Source organism: Balaenoptera ricei, chromosome 1 (assembly GCF_028023285.1).
Source record: "Balaenoptera ricei isolate mBalRic1 chromosome 1, mBalRic1.hap2, whole genome shotgun sequence".
Classification (NCBI taxonomy): Eukaryota; Metazoa; Chordata; class Mammalia; order Artiodactyla; family Balaenopteridae; genus Balaenoptera; species Balaenoptera ricei.
In genome coordinates, this window is record NC_082639.1 from 83,698,641 (window position 1) to 83,713,728 (window position 15,088).

The 15,088-nt window shown below is 46.1% G+C and overlaps 1 protein-coding gene across 1 annotated transcript in view; it reads right to left on the bottom strand.

The window, feature by feature from the left end:
* CNN3 (calponin 3) overlaps nt 1–12,737 on the bottom strand; it is a 27,207-nt gene extending 14,470 nt beyond the window's left edge. Inside the window, exon 1 of the mRNA XM_059926665.1 lies at nt 12,428–12,737. Within this exon, the coding sequence (XP_059782648.1) occupies nt 12,428–12,484 (57 nt within the window). The 5' untranslated portion in view covers nt 12,485–12,737. The remainder of the gene's footprint in view (nt 1–12,427) is intronic.
* Between the last annotated feature and the right edge of the window lie 2,351 nt (nt 12,738–15,088).

The window sequence follows — 15,088 nt, forward strand, 5'->3', positions numbered from 1 at the left end:
ACCGATAGTATTACCAGACTAGGGAAATGCCACAGATCTAAAGACCTCTCTTGTTACGGAAAGGCATCTGCATTTGAATGCTTGCTTTTTATGGGCGTCACATCGCCTAGATCTCATCTTAGATGGATCACTAGGGACATATCTGTTTTACTTTCTGATAAAAGCCCCTTATGTCTATGGCACTCCTGAAGTCCAGTTTCGTAACCCTAGAAGTAGGGCCTGGTCAGAAGGAACAACCATGCCCACTGTGCTGATCTACGTCAAGGGAGGAGGAGCTCCCAGGGATGTGTACCCGGAGGCTTAGATTTACATCTGTGCTCTTCTGTTCTGGTAGCTAACAATTTGAAACTATTGGGCATACTTAATAAACTAATAAAAAATAAATTGGGAATAGTTAAAAAGAAACAAAATTCAGATTCAGAAAGATCCTAGCTTAATAAACAAATTCTTCAAGATACATGTAAAATCCTGTCCAAAGTTCTAGAACTAACTAGTAATGCTTACTCAGTGAGCCTAAAAAAGCTAACGCTATCTTGGTCTGCACAGGTCTACAATTATTTATAAAATACTACTGCTCATCTTATTTGTTCGATGGAAACAGCCTCATGAGGTAATCAAGGAAGGGATTATTTAAGTGAAACAGGTGTGCGAGGAGTATGTGAACTATAAAATCTTAGGCAATTAGTCACCTCTAGACTCAGAAATCAACTTGCCAAAGCAAGGACTGGAATCCTCCTTCGAACCACCTCACCAGGTGATGACATTGATCAAAACAGAATGAGTTAGTGCTTTGTAGTCAAACAAAGGAGCTAGTTAATAATCCCACTGACCCTGGTAGTCAATTCTGTGGGCCACACTCTAAAAGGGGACATTTACAAACTGGCATCAGTATTGAGAAGGAGCAAACTGGGTGGAGAAAAGATTAGGAGAATCATACACAGCCTATCGTGAGAGACTGGTCAGCCAGGAATGGCTACATATGGCCTAGAAGGGACTTTGGGGGCAGGAGAAACAGCTTAGTACCATCTAACTATTTAGCTGGAAGTCATACAGAAATTCTGAATGCCACACATAGGGCAGACCACGGATAAAAACGCAGAAATCCTAGGGAGCCAACCAGAGAGGCACGCAGGAGTGGAGAGAGCACGTGCGCCAATGCAGCAACGGTGGGAAGGAGACCCATGAGAAAGCTTGCTGGAGGACATCCTCTCACTCGGGAAGCAGGCCGGCTGGGTCTTGAATTTTATGTCACTGTAGAGATCTTGCTGAAAGGGGATCTTAACAAAAGCCCCCAGAGATAAAGGAAAACAGAGATGCTCTTCAAGTTTTTGTTTGCTTTGCCTCACCTCTAGAATATTTAAGGGTCTACACCTCACTCATCACAGTATTTGCAGGTATCCAGATTTTTTGCTGCTATCCAGGTTTTCAACACTTGTCTCCTCAGCAGGACTCTAGATGCCTCCTAAATAATCTGAGTTGGGCATGTGAATAGCACTGAAAAATCTTCCTTTCTTTTTCCATAATTACAAGGCATATCATGGCAGTAGCTTTTTTGTAGCTACTTTTTTGTAGGGAATGTCTATTCATTCCTCATCGATTACTTGGCAAGTCTGCTTCATAGGATGAGTCTCGGAGTCCATTATGACCTGAGGAAGAAGGCATGAAATCCACCCCCACTGTCCCAAGTGTCAGCCGTAAACTCGTCTCTCTGGAACTGGGAAACCCTTTCCGCTCCCAGACCACTGACCACATTCATCCAAGTGCTCCCAGCTGCCTACCCCAGAACACAGTCAAAACACACCTTGCCCCCTGACTGAACTACTGATGAGACGAGGGTGGAAAGGAGGCCAAGGAGGAACAGATCCCAGCATCTCAGTCAGCTTTCAGTACATCTGGAGCTCCTCTTGGGGATCCTCTTCTGCTTACTACCGCTGAGTCTGCCCACTGGAGAGATGGCTTTATCCAACCAGCGAAGAACAGAGTTGAAACATCTCCTTTTAAATGTAGGATAGATGCTGGTTAGAGAGATTTCACGGGAGTCTTACAGAGGTATTAACTGTGCTAGATATCACTGCCGTTTTCTCCCCAATGAAAACTAGAGGGTGTGAAATTTCAGTGAGGTCCATGGCACTCTCCACGTCTCAACAGTAAAAACTAACTCCACATTTTACCTGATTGTAATGTCATCTGAGAGCACAGAAACGCGGGGAGGAAGCGAGTTCCTCTGGAAGCACCGCACCCTCCATCAGAGTGCTGCACCGCAACACCGAGGTCCCCTGGACATTGTGTCATGAAGGCTTGCTAGGGGACACCCAAGCACAAAGAACAAAATAAGCCCAGCTTCGCATCCTTTCCAGGTCAAGGGCCGAGGGACTGAGGAGAGAGCAGTACCCAGGCTGCAAAGGGGCCCCAGCAGGACTCAGCGGAGAGAAGCAACTGAATCAACAGTGTATTCCACGAGCAGGCCTTGGCCTGGACCCTCTCCTCTTCCTCCTGGCTGCATACGCCATCATACATCAGTGGTTCCATGAGAAGAGGAACACAGCACTTGCAACAGAAAAGGGGACGTCTTATCCACCTCAGTTCTGTTTTCCTGGTCCTTTTCCTTTTCCTTTCCCAGCTCTTCATGGCGAAGAAGCTTCTTTGCTGCTTTGCTCCCACCCACCATGTGTACTGAGCCCTTCCTTTATTTGGTCCATCAGTGGGCACAGACTACCCCCTATCTTGTCTGAAACAAGCGCATCTTTGAACCTGCTGCCAGCCTCAAACACTGTCCTGTTTCTCTTTTATTTCAAGACAAACCTCTCCATTTCCTCACTTAGTACTCCTTCCTAGCCCCCACCGGAAATTTGCTCTACTGAAAACGATCTCTTAAAAGGTCACCAGTGATCTCTCTGTGGCCAAGTCCAGTGGCCTGTTTCCTCTTCCTGGCCTCTCTGCAGCACTCCTGCGGCCCCCTCCCGTCTCTCTTCCCGCTGGCTTCTTGTTAAAGGACCTGGAGCTTCCCTCTCTGGTCTGCCTTCTCCTCCTCCCCTGAAAGATGCCGATTCCCCGAGTTTTGGCCTCAAATTAAAATGGTTAGGGGCGTGGTCTCTGGAAAGTGAATGCTCTGTTTAGAATTCCATCTCCACCATGCCTCAGTTTCCTCAGCAGTAAATCAGAGATCGTTAATAGCGCTTCCATCAGAAGGTGCTGAGAAGAATCAATGACTTAATTTACATAAATCTTAAGAACTCAATAAATGTCCACCCCTAACCTTCTATCTACACTTTGCTGGCCACTTCTGTCCAGATACTAGAAAGATTTCCTCTTTCAAATCCAATATACCATAAAAACCACTTACTTGATACTACTATTTGATAGCTATTTTGATAAGAGATCATTTTGATGCTGTCTGAGCTTTCTATTTAAAAAATTATCTCATCACATAATTTATAAGAGATGCCCTCGCCCCATTCTTTGGCCTCATCTCATTGCCAACTCCCACTTGAGTCTGGTGGGGGTGACAGATGGTGTAGGGGTTACAAATGTCACTGACTCAAGACTTGAAAATAAAGAACTAAAGCAAGTGACTTGAACTTTGACAAGGCTGCTTTGATAATTTTATTTGTTCTTAACATCAAGAGGAGATCTTCCTTCTCTTCTGAACCATTGGTGGGAACTATACAACTGTTTAGACAGCAAGTTGGTAATACCTATAAACACATTTAAATGTTAGGTCAAAACTTACACACTTTTCCACACAAGTACTTTTTAAGGCAATATCCACCAGTAGGGAAGTAATGAATAAATGCATATCGGAAATCCACACAATAAACTATAATTCACTTTCTAAAATGTTAAAATGATATTTAAAGCTGTACAAGCAGTTGGGTGGGGCTAAGGGATGCAGGATACTTTCACTTCTTTACTTTTATATTTTGGTACAGTTTGCATTCTTCTTGACAAATATTTCATTCACAAAATAAGGATCCAAAAAGATAAGAGGTTCTCATAGGCAAGGAAGGTGGCATCCCAAGGTAGATGCATCATCTTCATGCAGAGATGACTTGTCCGTGGTCATGGGCTCAGCAGGGATTCAGACCCAGGTCTGGCTCCAAAGTCTAAGGCTTTTCCACCACTGGACGTTCTCCCTCTCCCACCCCTCTAACCAAACTGAGATAGGAACTCTAAGCTATACACAGAGAACATAGCACGGGCAACTACGCCACTTGCAGACAGAGGCCAAGAACCAGGAACAGGGTGGTGGCTTAGACACTGTGGCTTAACATAAAGTCCTTCCAACTCATGGAGAAATGAGAGTGCAACCAAAAGTAACCACCACCACCATCGCTGTAGCAGATCGATACACCGTGAACTTGCTGCGGCTTTGATTCAAACCAGCCCCGGAATCTGTAGTCTCAAAGGGCGTTGCCAGCATGGTTCAAAAGTTCACAGTAAGAGATTTGGCAGAGATGCCTCAGACTTTAATTCTTCCCCTGGCCCCTATAAAAACTAGCTTCCTACCGCATGCATGTTTTAGAAAATGCTGTAAGACCGACTGCAGAAGAGGATGTCAATAGCAGAGTTGTCACTGAAAGGAGAAAAAGAAAATGGAAAAACGAAGCCCAGAGAGGAAGAAATTTAGGAACGAAAGCCTGGCTGGCAAAGCCCACGCCTGTGTTTGTGTGTGTGGCCGAGGTGAGGTTGGGGGATGGGGGTTTATTCAACATCCAGGCCTCTGAAGAAAGGGAAAAGAAGAGACAAATGCATGTCCGTTCAGGGGGAGAGATCTGGCTGTGTGCAGACTCTGAAGAGCAGCCCTAAGGTTCCAGCTCAGCTGCTAAGGGCTAAGGACTCCAACAAGCTCAAAATATGCTATTAAATATAAGTATAATTTCTATACTCGATTAGAAGTATGAATGCTGTTGCTATTTTTGCATCCAAAGTAGAATCACATGTTTGAATTATGAGAGACTCACTACACATGGTATTGATTATTTTCTCTATTTCCTCCCACGTGAAACGAAAGGAAGGAGGGAAAACTGCAATGATAAAGCACTCTCTCTATCCATTTGTAGAGCCTTCTGCAGCGCTAAGCAGGCAGAGAGGCTTGAGATAATAAAGAAAGATTAGTGTGCAAACATTTGAGAAGGGGAGAGAAGAAACAACAGTGATATCATAGCCAGCCAGCATGCCTAGCCACCACTCAGCAGCTAGGATCCCCTAGAAAATGTGTGGGGGAAGAGAGGAAAAGGGCCATAAATGCCTAGCTTATGACTTGCCCAGAAGAGTCCTTCCCAGCCCAGAGGGCCTTCTCTTTTCTCTGCACTCACATCCCTAATTCCTGGCCTTCCCGCAGCAGATGTGCCCGCCCAACAGTGCCCGGGCTCACACCCTGAAGCTTCCTGGTCCTGGGAGGAAGGAAGATGTTGAAGAGGTCCCCTCCCCTACCACCCGGGGGAAAGCTAGGAATTAGGCTTCTCTACTCATAGACTTGCTTCACACAGGTCTAGGTAGACCCTTCCAAAGACCATTTAAAAGTGAAGGCCTCGCAGTGACAACACTACAGGGTAAATATGTTTATCAGTCCACTGTGGAGGAATACGAGCCCTGTCTGAACCAAGAAATGAAAGATGTGTCTTGTCTAACAGAAATCGACTTCTTAGGAAGAAAAACCCAAGTAATGGCACGCCCAGAAAACAAGGCCTCTAGCTCTACACAGAAGTCCGTGGCCCTGTGGGCAATGTGGACAGAGTGAGAACAGGGAGAGAGACCCCGGGATTTCACTGCAGTAGTGCATCACAGGCTGCCGGGGGAGGAGGCCTGGACCAGGACTCTGGGGGCAGATCACAGTCCTGACACAGAAGCGAAATCGAGAGGTACTGCTTGGCTCTGTGGTCCCCTATTTGCCAGAAGCCTCATTCAGATGCAAACACATTCGTGCCTGAATGTCCAAGTCCTGGCGATAATCTCAAAATCTAGAAGATAAATCAGGAGAACACGGGACCGAACCTACCCAGCAGAGCAAAATGGAACAATTGCTAACATTTACATAACGTGTACTTTTGGTTCTAGGCATTATTTGAAACACGTTACGTGGATTGTCTATCTTGCTTATTTCTCCCCAAAACCCTATAGAGGTAGGTACTAGCATATCCTCATTTTACAGATGAGACACAGACAGGTTATTTGCCCAAAGTCACAGGGTAAGAGGCAGAACCAAGATTACAACCCAGTCAGTCTCCAAGGCCACCAGGTTCTACTTTCTCACTGAGAGGAACCTAGAGGGGACCTACCCGACATCTTCAAGTTCACAAAGATTCCCATGGTCATGTTTTCATAAAATGTGCAAAATTCTTTTGTACTTTTTGTAATGATAAACCCTAAACTATATAAGCTTCAGGCCCCACAAACAGTGTGGATCAACCCCAGGCTCAAAAAACCCTTAACAAAAACTTGAGCACAAGTACATATGAATAATAGCTAAGAGCCCACCATGGCTACGAGTTCAGAGTTAAGGAAAGCCAATGCAAGTGGTATATGCTATAGAAGGCTAATGCCTAGAAGAAAATGAAACTTGCGGAAAATTCTAAGAACAAGCTCCTTTCCACCACCTAGTCATACTGAGATGAGAAATAAACATTTCCTCTCTCTCTTAGATATAATGGTCATAATTGGCTGAAAAACCAAAACCATCCAATTGTGCTTCTTCTTCTTTTTTTAAATTTTTTTTAATGTAACAGATAATATTAACTGTGGTTCCCGATATACTGTTAAGTGAAAAGAAGACACTCACTAACCTCATGATTCCACCTGGAAGGGGAAAAGGCATAGGGAAATAGAGGATATGCCTCTGCTTGATGATGGTAGCAGCAAGGTCTTCATTGTCAAGCTTATTTTTGGAATCTTAAAGAACAGAGGCAGACAAAGGAAAGAGTGTAAAAAGCTGTAGATCACAAGATAGCGAGCTTGATAATGATCCCCATTACTATTCCAGAGTAAATAAGTCTGAGTATTTTTAAAGAGGTAGCATGGTACCTCGTCTCAATTCAGCAAACTGTCTATTTCTTTAACTGTTTTGGTCAAGACAGGAAAACAAACCAAAAAAGCAGGCAAACCACAATGGCACATCAGAAGGGGCCTCTACTGTTCCTCCCTAATCTGGGAGTCTAAGAAAGAACTTCAGCAACAAAGAAGGAATTATCTTACTGATAAGTTTTCAGTGTAATATTAACTAATAAAAGACATTGCTCAAGAAAAGCAAACTATAAAAATCACCACGTCCTTCAAAAACATCACACTTGCACCACAGAATTCCTTTACACAGACTTTTCAAACATGGTTACTTTCCAGTTTCTAGAGATGGTAAAATCTATTCCTGATGGGTAAATTAATGAAATCAGCAAATATTTATTGGGCATCTACTATGTGCCAGGTTATATTCTAAAATATAGATCTTGATATATCTCATCAATGAATAAGATGGAGATCTTATCGCTGGTGGAAAGAAACAATAAACAAAAAGTTCTGAATTAAAAACCTATTTCTGGGGACTTCCCTGGCAGTCCAGTGGTTAAGACTTCCTTCACCTTCCAATGCAGGAGGTGCGGGTTCGATCCCTGGTCAGGGAACTAAGATACCAAATGCCTTGCAGCCAAAAAACGAAAACTAAAACAGAAGCAGGGACTTCCCTGGTGGCGCAGTGGTTAAGAATCCTCCTGCCAATGCAGGCGACACAGGTTCAAGCCCTGGTCTGAGAAGATCCCACATGCCGCAGAGCAACTAAGCCCATGCACCACAACTACTGAGCCTGTGCTCTACAGCCCGCGAGCCACAACTACTGAGCCTGCACGCCTAGAGCTGGTGCTCCACAACAAGAGAAGCCACTGCAATGAGAAGCCTGCGCACCACAATGAAGAGTAGCCGCCCCCCCCACCGCCGTTCGCCACAACTAGAGAAGACCCAACGCAGCCAAAAATAAATTACTTAATTTTTAAAAAAGCAATGTTGTAACAAATTCAATAAAGACTATAAAAATGGTCCACATGAAAAAAAAATCTTAAAAAACCTATTTCTGAACTGTAAAGTTAAAAAAAAAAAAAGCTAAAGCTAAACCCATCAATACATTTTTACCATGATTCTGTTCCTCTAGCAGAAAACAAGGCAGACCACCTTCGGACACAGTTTACAACAGGAGTCCACAGACACCCTGGGGTTACTCTGATCCGCAGAGCAAACCGGTTGTCCAAGTGGCACTGGGCTGGTAGGCCGGCATGGCCTCATGGGACATTTGGTCCTATTTAATTATTACTGTATGATTGTTTAACTTACTCTTCAATGACTTACAATTTTAGTAATAAGCCTTGCAAAATGGTTTTTATCTGTTGAGGGATACCATTTTGAAACCAAGATTCTGCGAGAAGCTACTTTGCTCAAATCAGACACTCCCTGGGAGCAGAAACTGTTAGAATGTGCATTCCAATTCCATTCTTCTTAGTATCTCAGTTAGACTCCTCCCAAGAAACATGCCCAGGTAAGATCATTTCAGCTCCACCCACTCCCGCCCCGCAACTAATTTCCTCCACGTTCCCTGAGACCCGTAAGAAAGCTCCCGGCACCACGTGCTCTCCCGGCACCACGTGCTCTAAAGACTGGTGAGGGCATGCTTCACTGCATCCTCAGCTCTACAAGAAAGTACCCGACTCCAACATCTTGCTCAGAGCCAAGTGTCAGGAAATGCTGTGCTTCCTTTTGGGACCTGTCATGTTTCCATGGCTTATAAGGCACAGAGGTATTTACCTTTGGTCCCCAAGATGCAGTCAAGGGCCTGGCGTAACCTGTATGATACATGTAAGACCTTACTACTTTACGAGTGTTTCCATCCCTCACTGAACTATCTACACCAGTTTCTATATTCCGGACCTTCTACTCCATTATAGTCTTGGTAGATTGCAACTTATGATCCTTTTCTTGTCATTAGAGACATACTGATTATATCACAGGCTGAAGGATTCTACTTTTTTAAGGCTGTTTTCAAACATCTTCTTGCCTATTAAAAAAAAGTAAGTTTGTATGTTCTACCAGGTATTATTATCTTATCAAACAAGTATCTTAAATTTACTGACTTTTCCCTGAAAGTTTACTAATTAAAACTATCTAAGATCAAATACTTGCTCAATTCAAATATAAAAAGACCAAAGGCTTTTTTAATAGAAATGGAATACTTAAAGAGGCAGTGACATACAAGTCTAAGAAATATAATACCAATACTAGTTTTCTATTACTAAGAACTAATAGCCACAACATAGTCATTGAGTACTTACTGCAAGCCAGACACATCTCAACAATGCAGAGTTTAGAGGTGGTAACTATCACTTCCCCCATTTTACTGATTAGGAAACTAGGACAGAAATACCAAATAATTTGCCCAACATCATTCAAGGCAGTAAGTGGCAGAAGGGGGATTAGAACCCACATCTGCATCACTCCAAGGTCCATTCCACACTATCTCCCCCCACTTTGTTAATGAGATTTTAAGAAAAAAAATTAATATTTAAGCAACATATCAGTTATGCAATACATAAAGAAAAAGCAGGAAGAAATCAAAAGGTGTGCAAACCAAGCAACGACAAAGATCATGTTCCATAGACCCACTCAATCAGGTGGTTCTGAGCCCTCAATTGAAATGCAGTATCTCATACAAAGGACTAGCAAACATGGATATTTGATTTCCAAGCCCAGAAGAGATTAAAACAGCATTAAATGAATAATCATGATGCCAGGAACTGACAGGTGAACAGCAAAAATAGCGGGGAGTAGGGTGGACAATAGTGACATCTAGCAGAACATCCCTAAGTACCTCACTAAACTAAGATATCACTCTTAGAGTTAAAATTCTTAGAATATTCCAACATTTTTCTGTGATCTTGAGCAAATCCCATCTTTCTGAGCTTCAGCATCCTGATCTGTAAATGATGTTGGATAATCCCAGGAATCCTACCCACCTCAGAGGGCTGCTCTACTGCTGAGATCAAAAGACTTCCTATGGGGCTTCACTGGTGGCGCAGTGGTTGAGAATCCGCCTGCCAAATTAGAGGACACGGGTTCGAGCCCTGGTCGGGGAAGATCCCACATGCCGCGGAGCAACTAAGCCGGTGCGCCTCAGCTACTGAGCCTGTGCTCTAGAGTCCGCAAGCCGCAACTACTGAAGACGGCGAGCCTAGAGTTGTGCCCGCAACAAGAGAAGCCACCGCAATGAGAAGCCCGTGCACCGCAACGAAGAGTAGCAGCCCCCGCTCACCACAACTAGAGAAAGCGCGCGCAGCAACGAAGACCCAATGCAGCCAAAACTAAATAAATAAATTTATATATATATATAAAAAGACTTCCTATGAAAGAATACTGTATGAAAGGGCCATATAAATGAAAGGGGTTATTAAGGATGGTTTGATGCTTAAAGGGATAAACTCACAGTTACATAAACCTAAAGTTTAACTTTCCAAAGGTTCTGGAAGCTGAGGTTTACTATTTTTAAAAATGTATAATAATTACAATGATCTAGCCTCAGTCCACGCATTTCCTTCAGTCTGCTCAATGATAAGTAGGCAAAGGGCAGAAGTTGCTTCATTAGTCAGCCAAAAGAAATTAACATGGATATTAACGTCCAAGAAAAGTAAGTCTCTAGAAGGACTGCCAAAGTTATCAGTACCTCATTTACAATGCAAAAGGTAGAGACTCAACTGTTGCCAGCCAAGAATCACAAGGGCGAATTAAAATTAATGTGCACAAGCCAGGCCAGGGTATCACATCCAGCAGTTTGGACATGCTGAGTCCTCTGACAGGATTCCTAAAGCTCCGCTTGCAAACCTTGGAAAGAACGGAACAATATTCTGCAAGTTTTCAATTGGTGGGGTTTGTAATCAATCATACACAAACCACTCACTTTTCTGTTCTTTACAAAAATGTTCAGAAAATCGTTTTCTAAAATGGGCAACAGACTTGACAAGGTAAAAGATCTAAATTTCAATTCTGGATACATAGACTAAAATAAACTCCTTGCTTCAGAGATTGTTTAGAACTTATTAACAACTGAATTACAATATGATCTGGAGACTATATAACGGGGTCAGAAGAGCCACAATTCTCCCTTGGGGTGTGACAATGGTGCGCTTCATGGACTCTACATAATTCACTCCACAGCGCGTACACCCCCAACGCTGGGATGTTACAACTCTGACAATGCCAGTAAATTCTACAAGCGGTAGGACGGTGCGGTGGCAATCCTGACATGCTTCGGCTCCCGGGAGGTTAATGAGAATTAAACCACAGCAGCCCTCCTTTGTGGCGCTTTGGCCAGAACAGCAGAAAGGAGACAATGAGCGTTCTGTGCGCAGTTCCGCGCCGATTGGCTGCTCTCTCCCCCAAGAAACCCCTGATGTCATGGGCTTGGAATGCAGGGAGGGAGGAAGGAAGGAGAGGATTTGGGGAGGGGGACGCCTCTCATCTCTTTCCCAGACCGAAAGTACTAAAGATAAACCCAACGCATTCTTATGCTGGGCAAAGTGGCAGAACCGAGGTTACCAAAGCCCAATCACTCCAAACTACAGCCCGCCTCAGCAAATAAACCCTAACAAAAGCAACCCACGAAGATTTCCTTGATATCGTTGAAGTCTAACGTACTACAAACTTCTCAGTGTTTTATAAAAATAAATCTCAAGTCTACAGCAGATATTCCCAAAACGGCGCACTCAGGCTTTGTCTCCGCTTCCCGCAGAAGCAGCAGCAACTGGCACCGGTATTCGACAACCGTGAAGGGTTCTGGACGGCTCCCGTTCTTCCGGTGGTCCCAGAGGTCCGTGCGTGGGATGCTCAGCGGTCTCCCATCCGGGAAAAGGCGAGGAACAATGGGGGACCCAGTTTGGCCACGTAACCGCCTAACTTTACTCACACACTTGAATTCGGCCTGGGGTTTGGAGTAAGAAAAGGTTCAGGGTTGGCCAGGAGCCCGGGCCGGAGCGGGTGGCGGAGGCTGCTCGCTGGGTCCCCAGCCGCGCGGACTGACCCCACCTAAGGGCGAACGACCACGCAGGAGCGCCCCCTTCCCGGAAGGGTGCGTCCTGCAGCCTCAGACCCGCTCCTGGAGCCGAAGGCAGGCGCTGCGGGATTCCAGGAGCCCGGGAACCCACCGCCCGCCGCCAGTCCCGGCCCGCGGCGCTGGAACAAAGCCAGAAGAGAGCCCGGGAGCCGGCGCTTGGAGCCGGGGACAGGTCGGGGACGCGCGGCGACTCTCGCGCCGCCCCGACATCTCCTCTCCGCGAAGCCCGCCATAGACAAGGCGCACTGGGCGAAGCGCGGCCCACGCCACCCCCGTCCCAGGGTCCCCTGGGCGGTGCCCTGCATCCCCCCTCTGGCCCCGGGGTCCTGCCCCACCCTTGCCCAGGCGTACCTTGTTCTTGACTTCGGCCGAGAGCCCATAGGAAGGGCCCTTGTTGAAGTGGGTCATGATGATTCGGTCGGCGGGAAGAGGCTGAGCTCTGGTCCGGGGGTTTCTCGCACTCGGCTTCCCCGCTCTGGCCCCGAGGAGTGGCCGCACCACAAGATGCTCGGAGTTCGCTCCCCTGGACGGCGCAGGAATCGCCCGGACTCGGCGGCGGGACGCGGGCGGTGCCTCGGCTACTCACTCGGACGAGGTCCCGCAGAGCCTCCCGGTCGGCTCCGGAGTCCCGCACGAACTGCCCCCCACTGCCTCCTCCGGACCTTCAGGGATTGGCCGACTAGCCCGACCAATGGAGGGCCTCCTCCTCCCGCCTCTCCCGCGAGGGGGCGGCGCGGCCAATTGAAGGGCGGCGGGCGCGGCGCTCCCTCCCCGCGCGGGTCCCTGGACCCCGTCCCCGCCCTCACGCCATACAGGCCCGCGGTGAGGCTGCCCCTCCTCCCGGCCCGGCCGACAGGGCAGCGCAGGCGGAGGCCAGCCCCGCAATGGGAGCCGGCCCTACCCCCGCGCCCGGGGGCTTCCCAGCGGCCCGGAGTTCGCGTCAACTTCCAGGCATTCGCTCGGGGGCCGGCGGAGGGGAGAGAAACCCACCACGGCTGGCCCGCCGCCGACCCGCCGCCTCCTTCTGCCTCCTCCCCGCCTCCAGGCCCAGCGGGCGCAGGTGGCGGGCAGGACCCTTCCACCCGCTGCGGGAAGCACCAGGAGCAGCCTTGGGGCCCCTCTGCCTGAGAAAGGGGGCCCGTCCTCCGACACCTGCTTCTTCCTCCCATACCTAGCAGCTTCCCACGCCTGTTGGTCTGACCTCTCCCCTGCTGCCGCCATGGGAACAGTCAAGGCTTTGGGCCAAATTCGAGTTCACTCTGTGAGTGCCGTGCGGAAAAAAATGGGGAATGTGCCATGGCAGAGCCTGGGCATTTCAAGTCCTTTTCTGGATTCGCACAAGCTCCTTTTTACAAGCATCTTTATCCGGGGTTCAGCTAATCCAAAAACCCAGGTGGCTGTTCTTTTTTTTTTTTTTTTTTTTTAATCTGTAGGCTTCTTTGAACCAGATCTTTGTATAGAGATAAATATCCTTTAGGCCAGAAGTGGCCTCCATTCTTTAGTGGTCCCGCTTCCAACCCACCACTTTTCTTTCCCTCTGATCTCAAAGTAATTTGATAGAGAGGAGGAAGGGAACAGAACTTTCGTCACTCGCCTGAGCGCCTGGCACTGTTCTAGATGCCTTCCAAACACTTTGTCATTTACTACCCCCAAACAACCGGTAGGTAGACATCATATCTGTTGTAGAGGTGAGGAAGCTGAAACTCAGAGACCTAAGTATCCTGGCCCAGGTCTGCCAGCTTCCAAAGCTGTGCCTCCTGCCATCACTTTCTCCTGCACACTTAGGACATGTTTCCATTCCTGAGACCCTAGTAGAAGAGTTTTGTTTAGCAAACACCAACTACTGTGCCAGAACAGACCATGGAACCAGGTGTGGCAACCTGCTTGAGAAGAGGAGCCAAATATTTTACCGTATTTGAGCCATCCTGGAACAGAAATGAATAAGTCGACTTTAAAAGAAAATGCACAAGACTGCTATTAGCTTTTCAAGGACTTTTGAATGACTGGGGGTGGAGGGGAGAAGATGAAGGAGGCTAATAGGGAGGAAGGTGAATGATTTATATGTGATTTGCTAATTTAGTCAGGAGGTAGGAATGATAAGTAGGTCAGTCTTCCCACACAAATAAGACACAGTTGACCTAGGATTAGTGAGGCAAGCCATTTGGGCTGTTTTTCCAGTGATAGTGATAGTGGCCAAGTGTCATGGACAAGACCTCACCCACTTTTCTTTGGGAGTAAAGAGTGTGGGAAATGGTGGCCAGATCTGAGGTACAAATCACAGTTCTATCACATTCCATTCCTGCTATGATGTAAGCCTGTCTCACCACAGTGGTGACGGAGAACACAGGGTCAAAATCACTTTAATCTGCTTCAAGGTCATTCCTTGTAGAATGTACAAGAATCATATTCAACTTTGTCATGAAAACTTGACAGAAATGTGAGTTTTGTGTAACGGGAGTTATTGTTTAATGGGTACAAAGGTTTAGTTTGGGATGATAAAAATTTTTGGAGATGGATAGTGGTGATAGTCGCAAAACAATGAAAATGTACTTAATGCCACTACATACTTAAAAATGGGTCTTTTTTAATCCCTCCCTTTTTCTCCTCCTTGCTACCCAACCTGGTCAAGCAACCACGGATACATTTTCTGTCCCTACATATTAGTTTGTGTTTCCTAGGATTTTATATAAATGGGACCATACAGTGTGTCCATTTCAAATGGCTTCTTTCAGCAAAATTATTTTGAAATTCATTGACACTGTAGCATATATCAGTAGTTCATACCTTTTTATTACTGAGTAGTATTCCATTGTAAGGATATATCACTATATATATATGTATATATATATGTGTATATATATATATATATATGAAATATATATATACCCCCATCCCCTTGTTGATGAACATTTGTGTTGTTTCCCATTTTTAGCTATTGCAAATAAAGCTGTATGAACATTCATGTACAGGTCTTTTTATGGATATATGCTTTCATTTTTCTTGGATAAATAC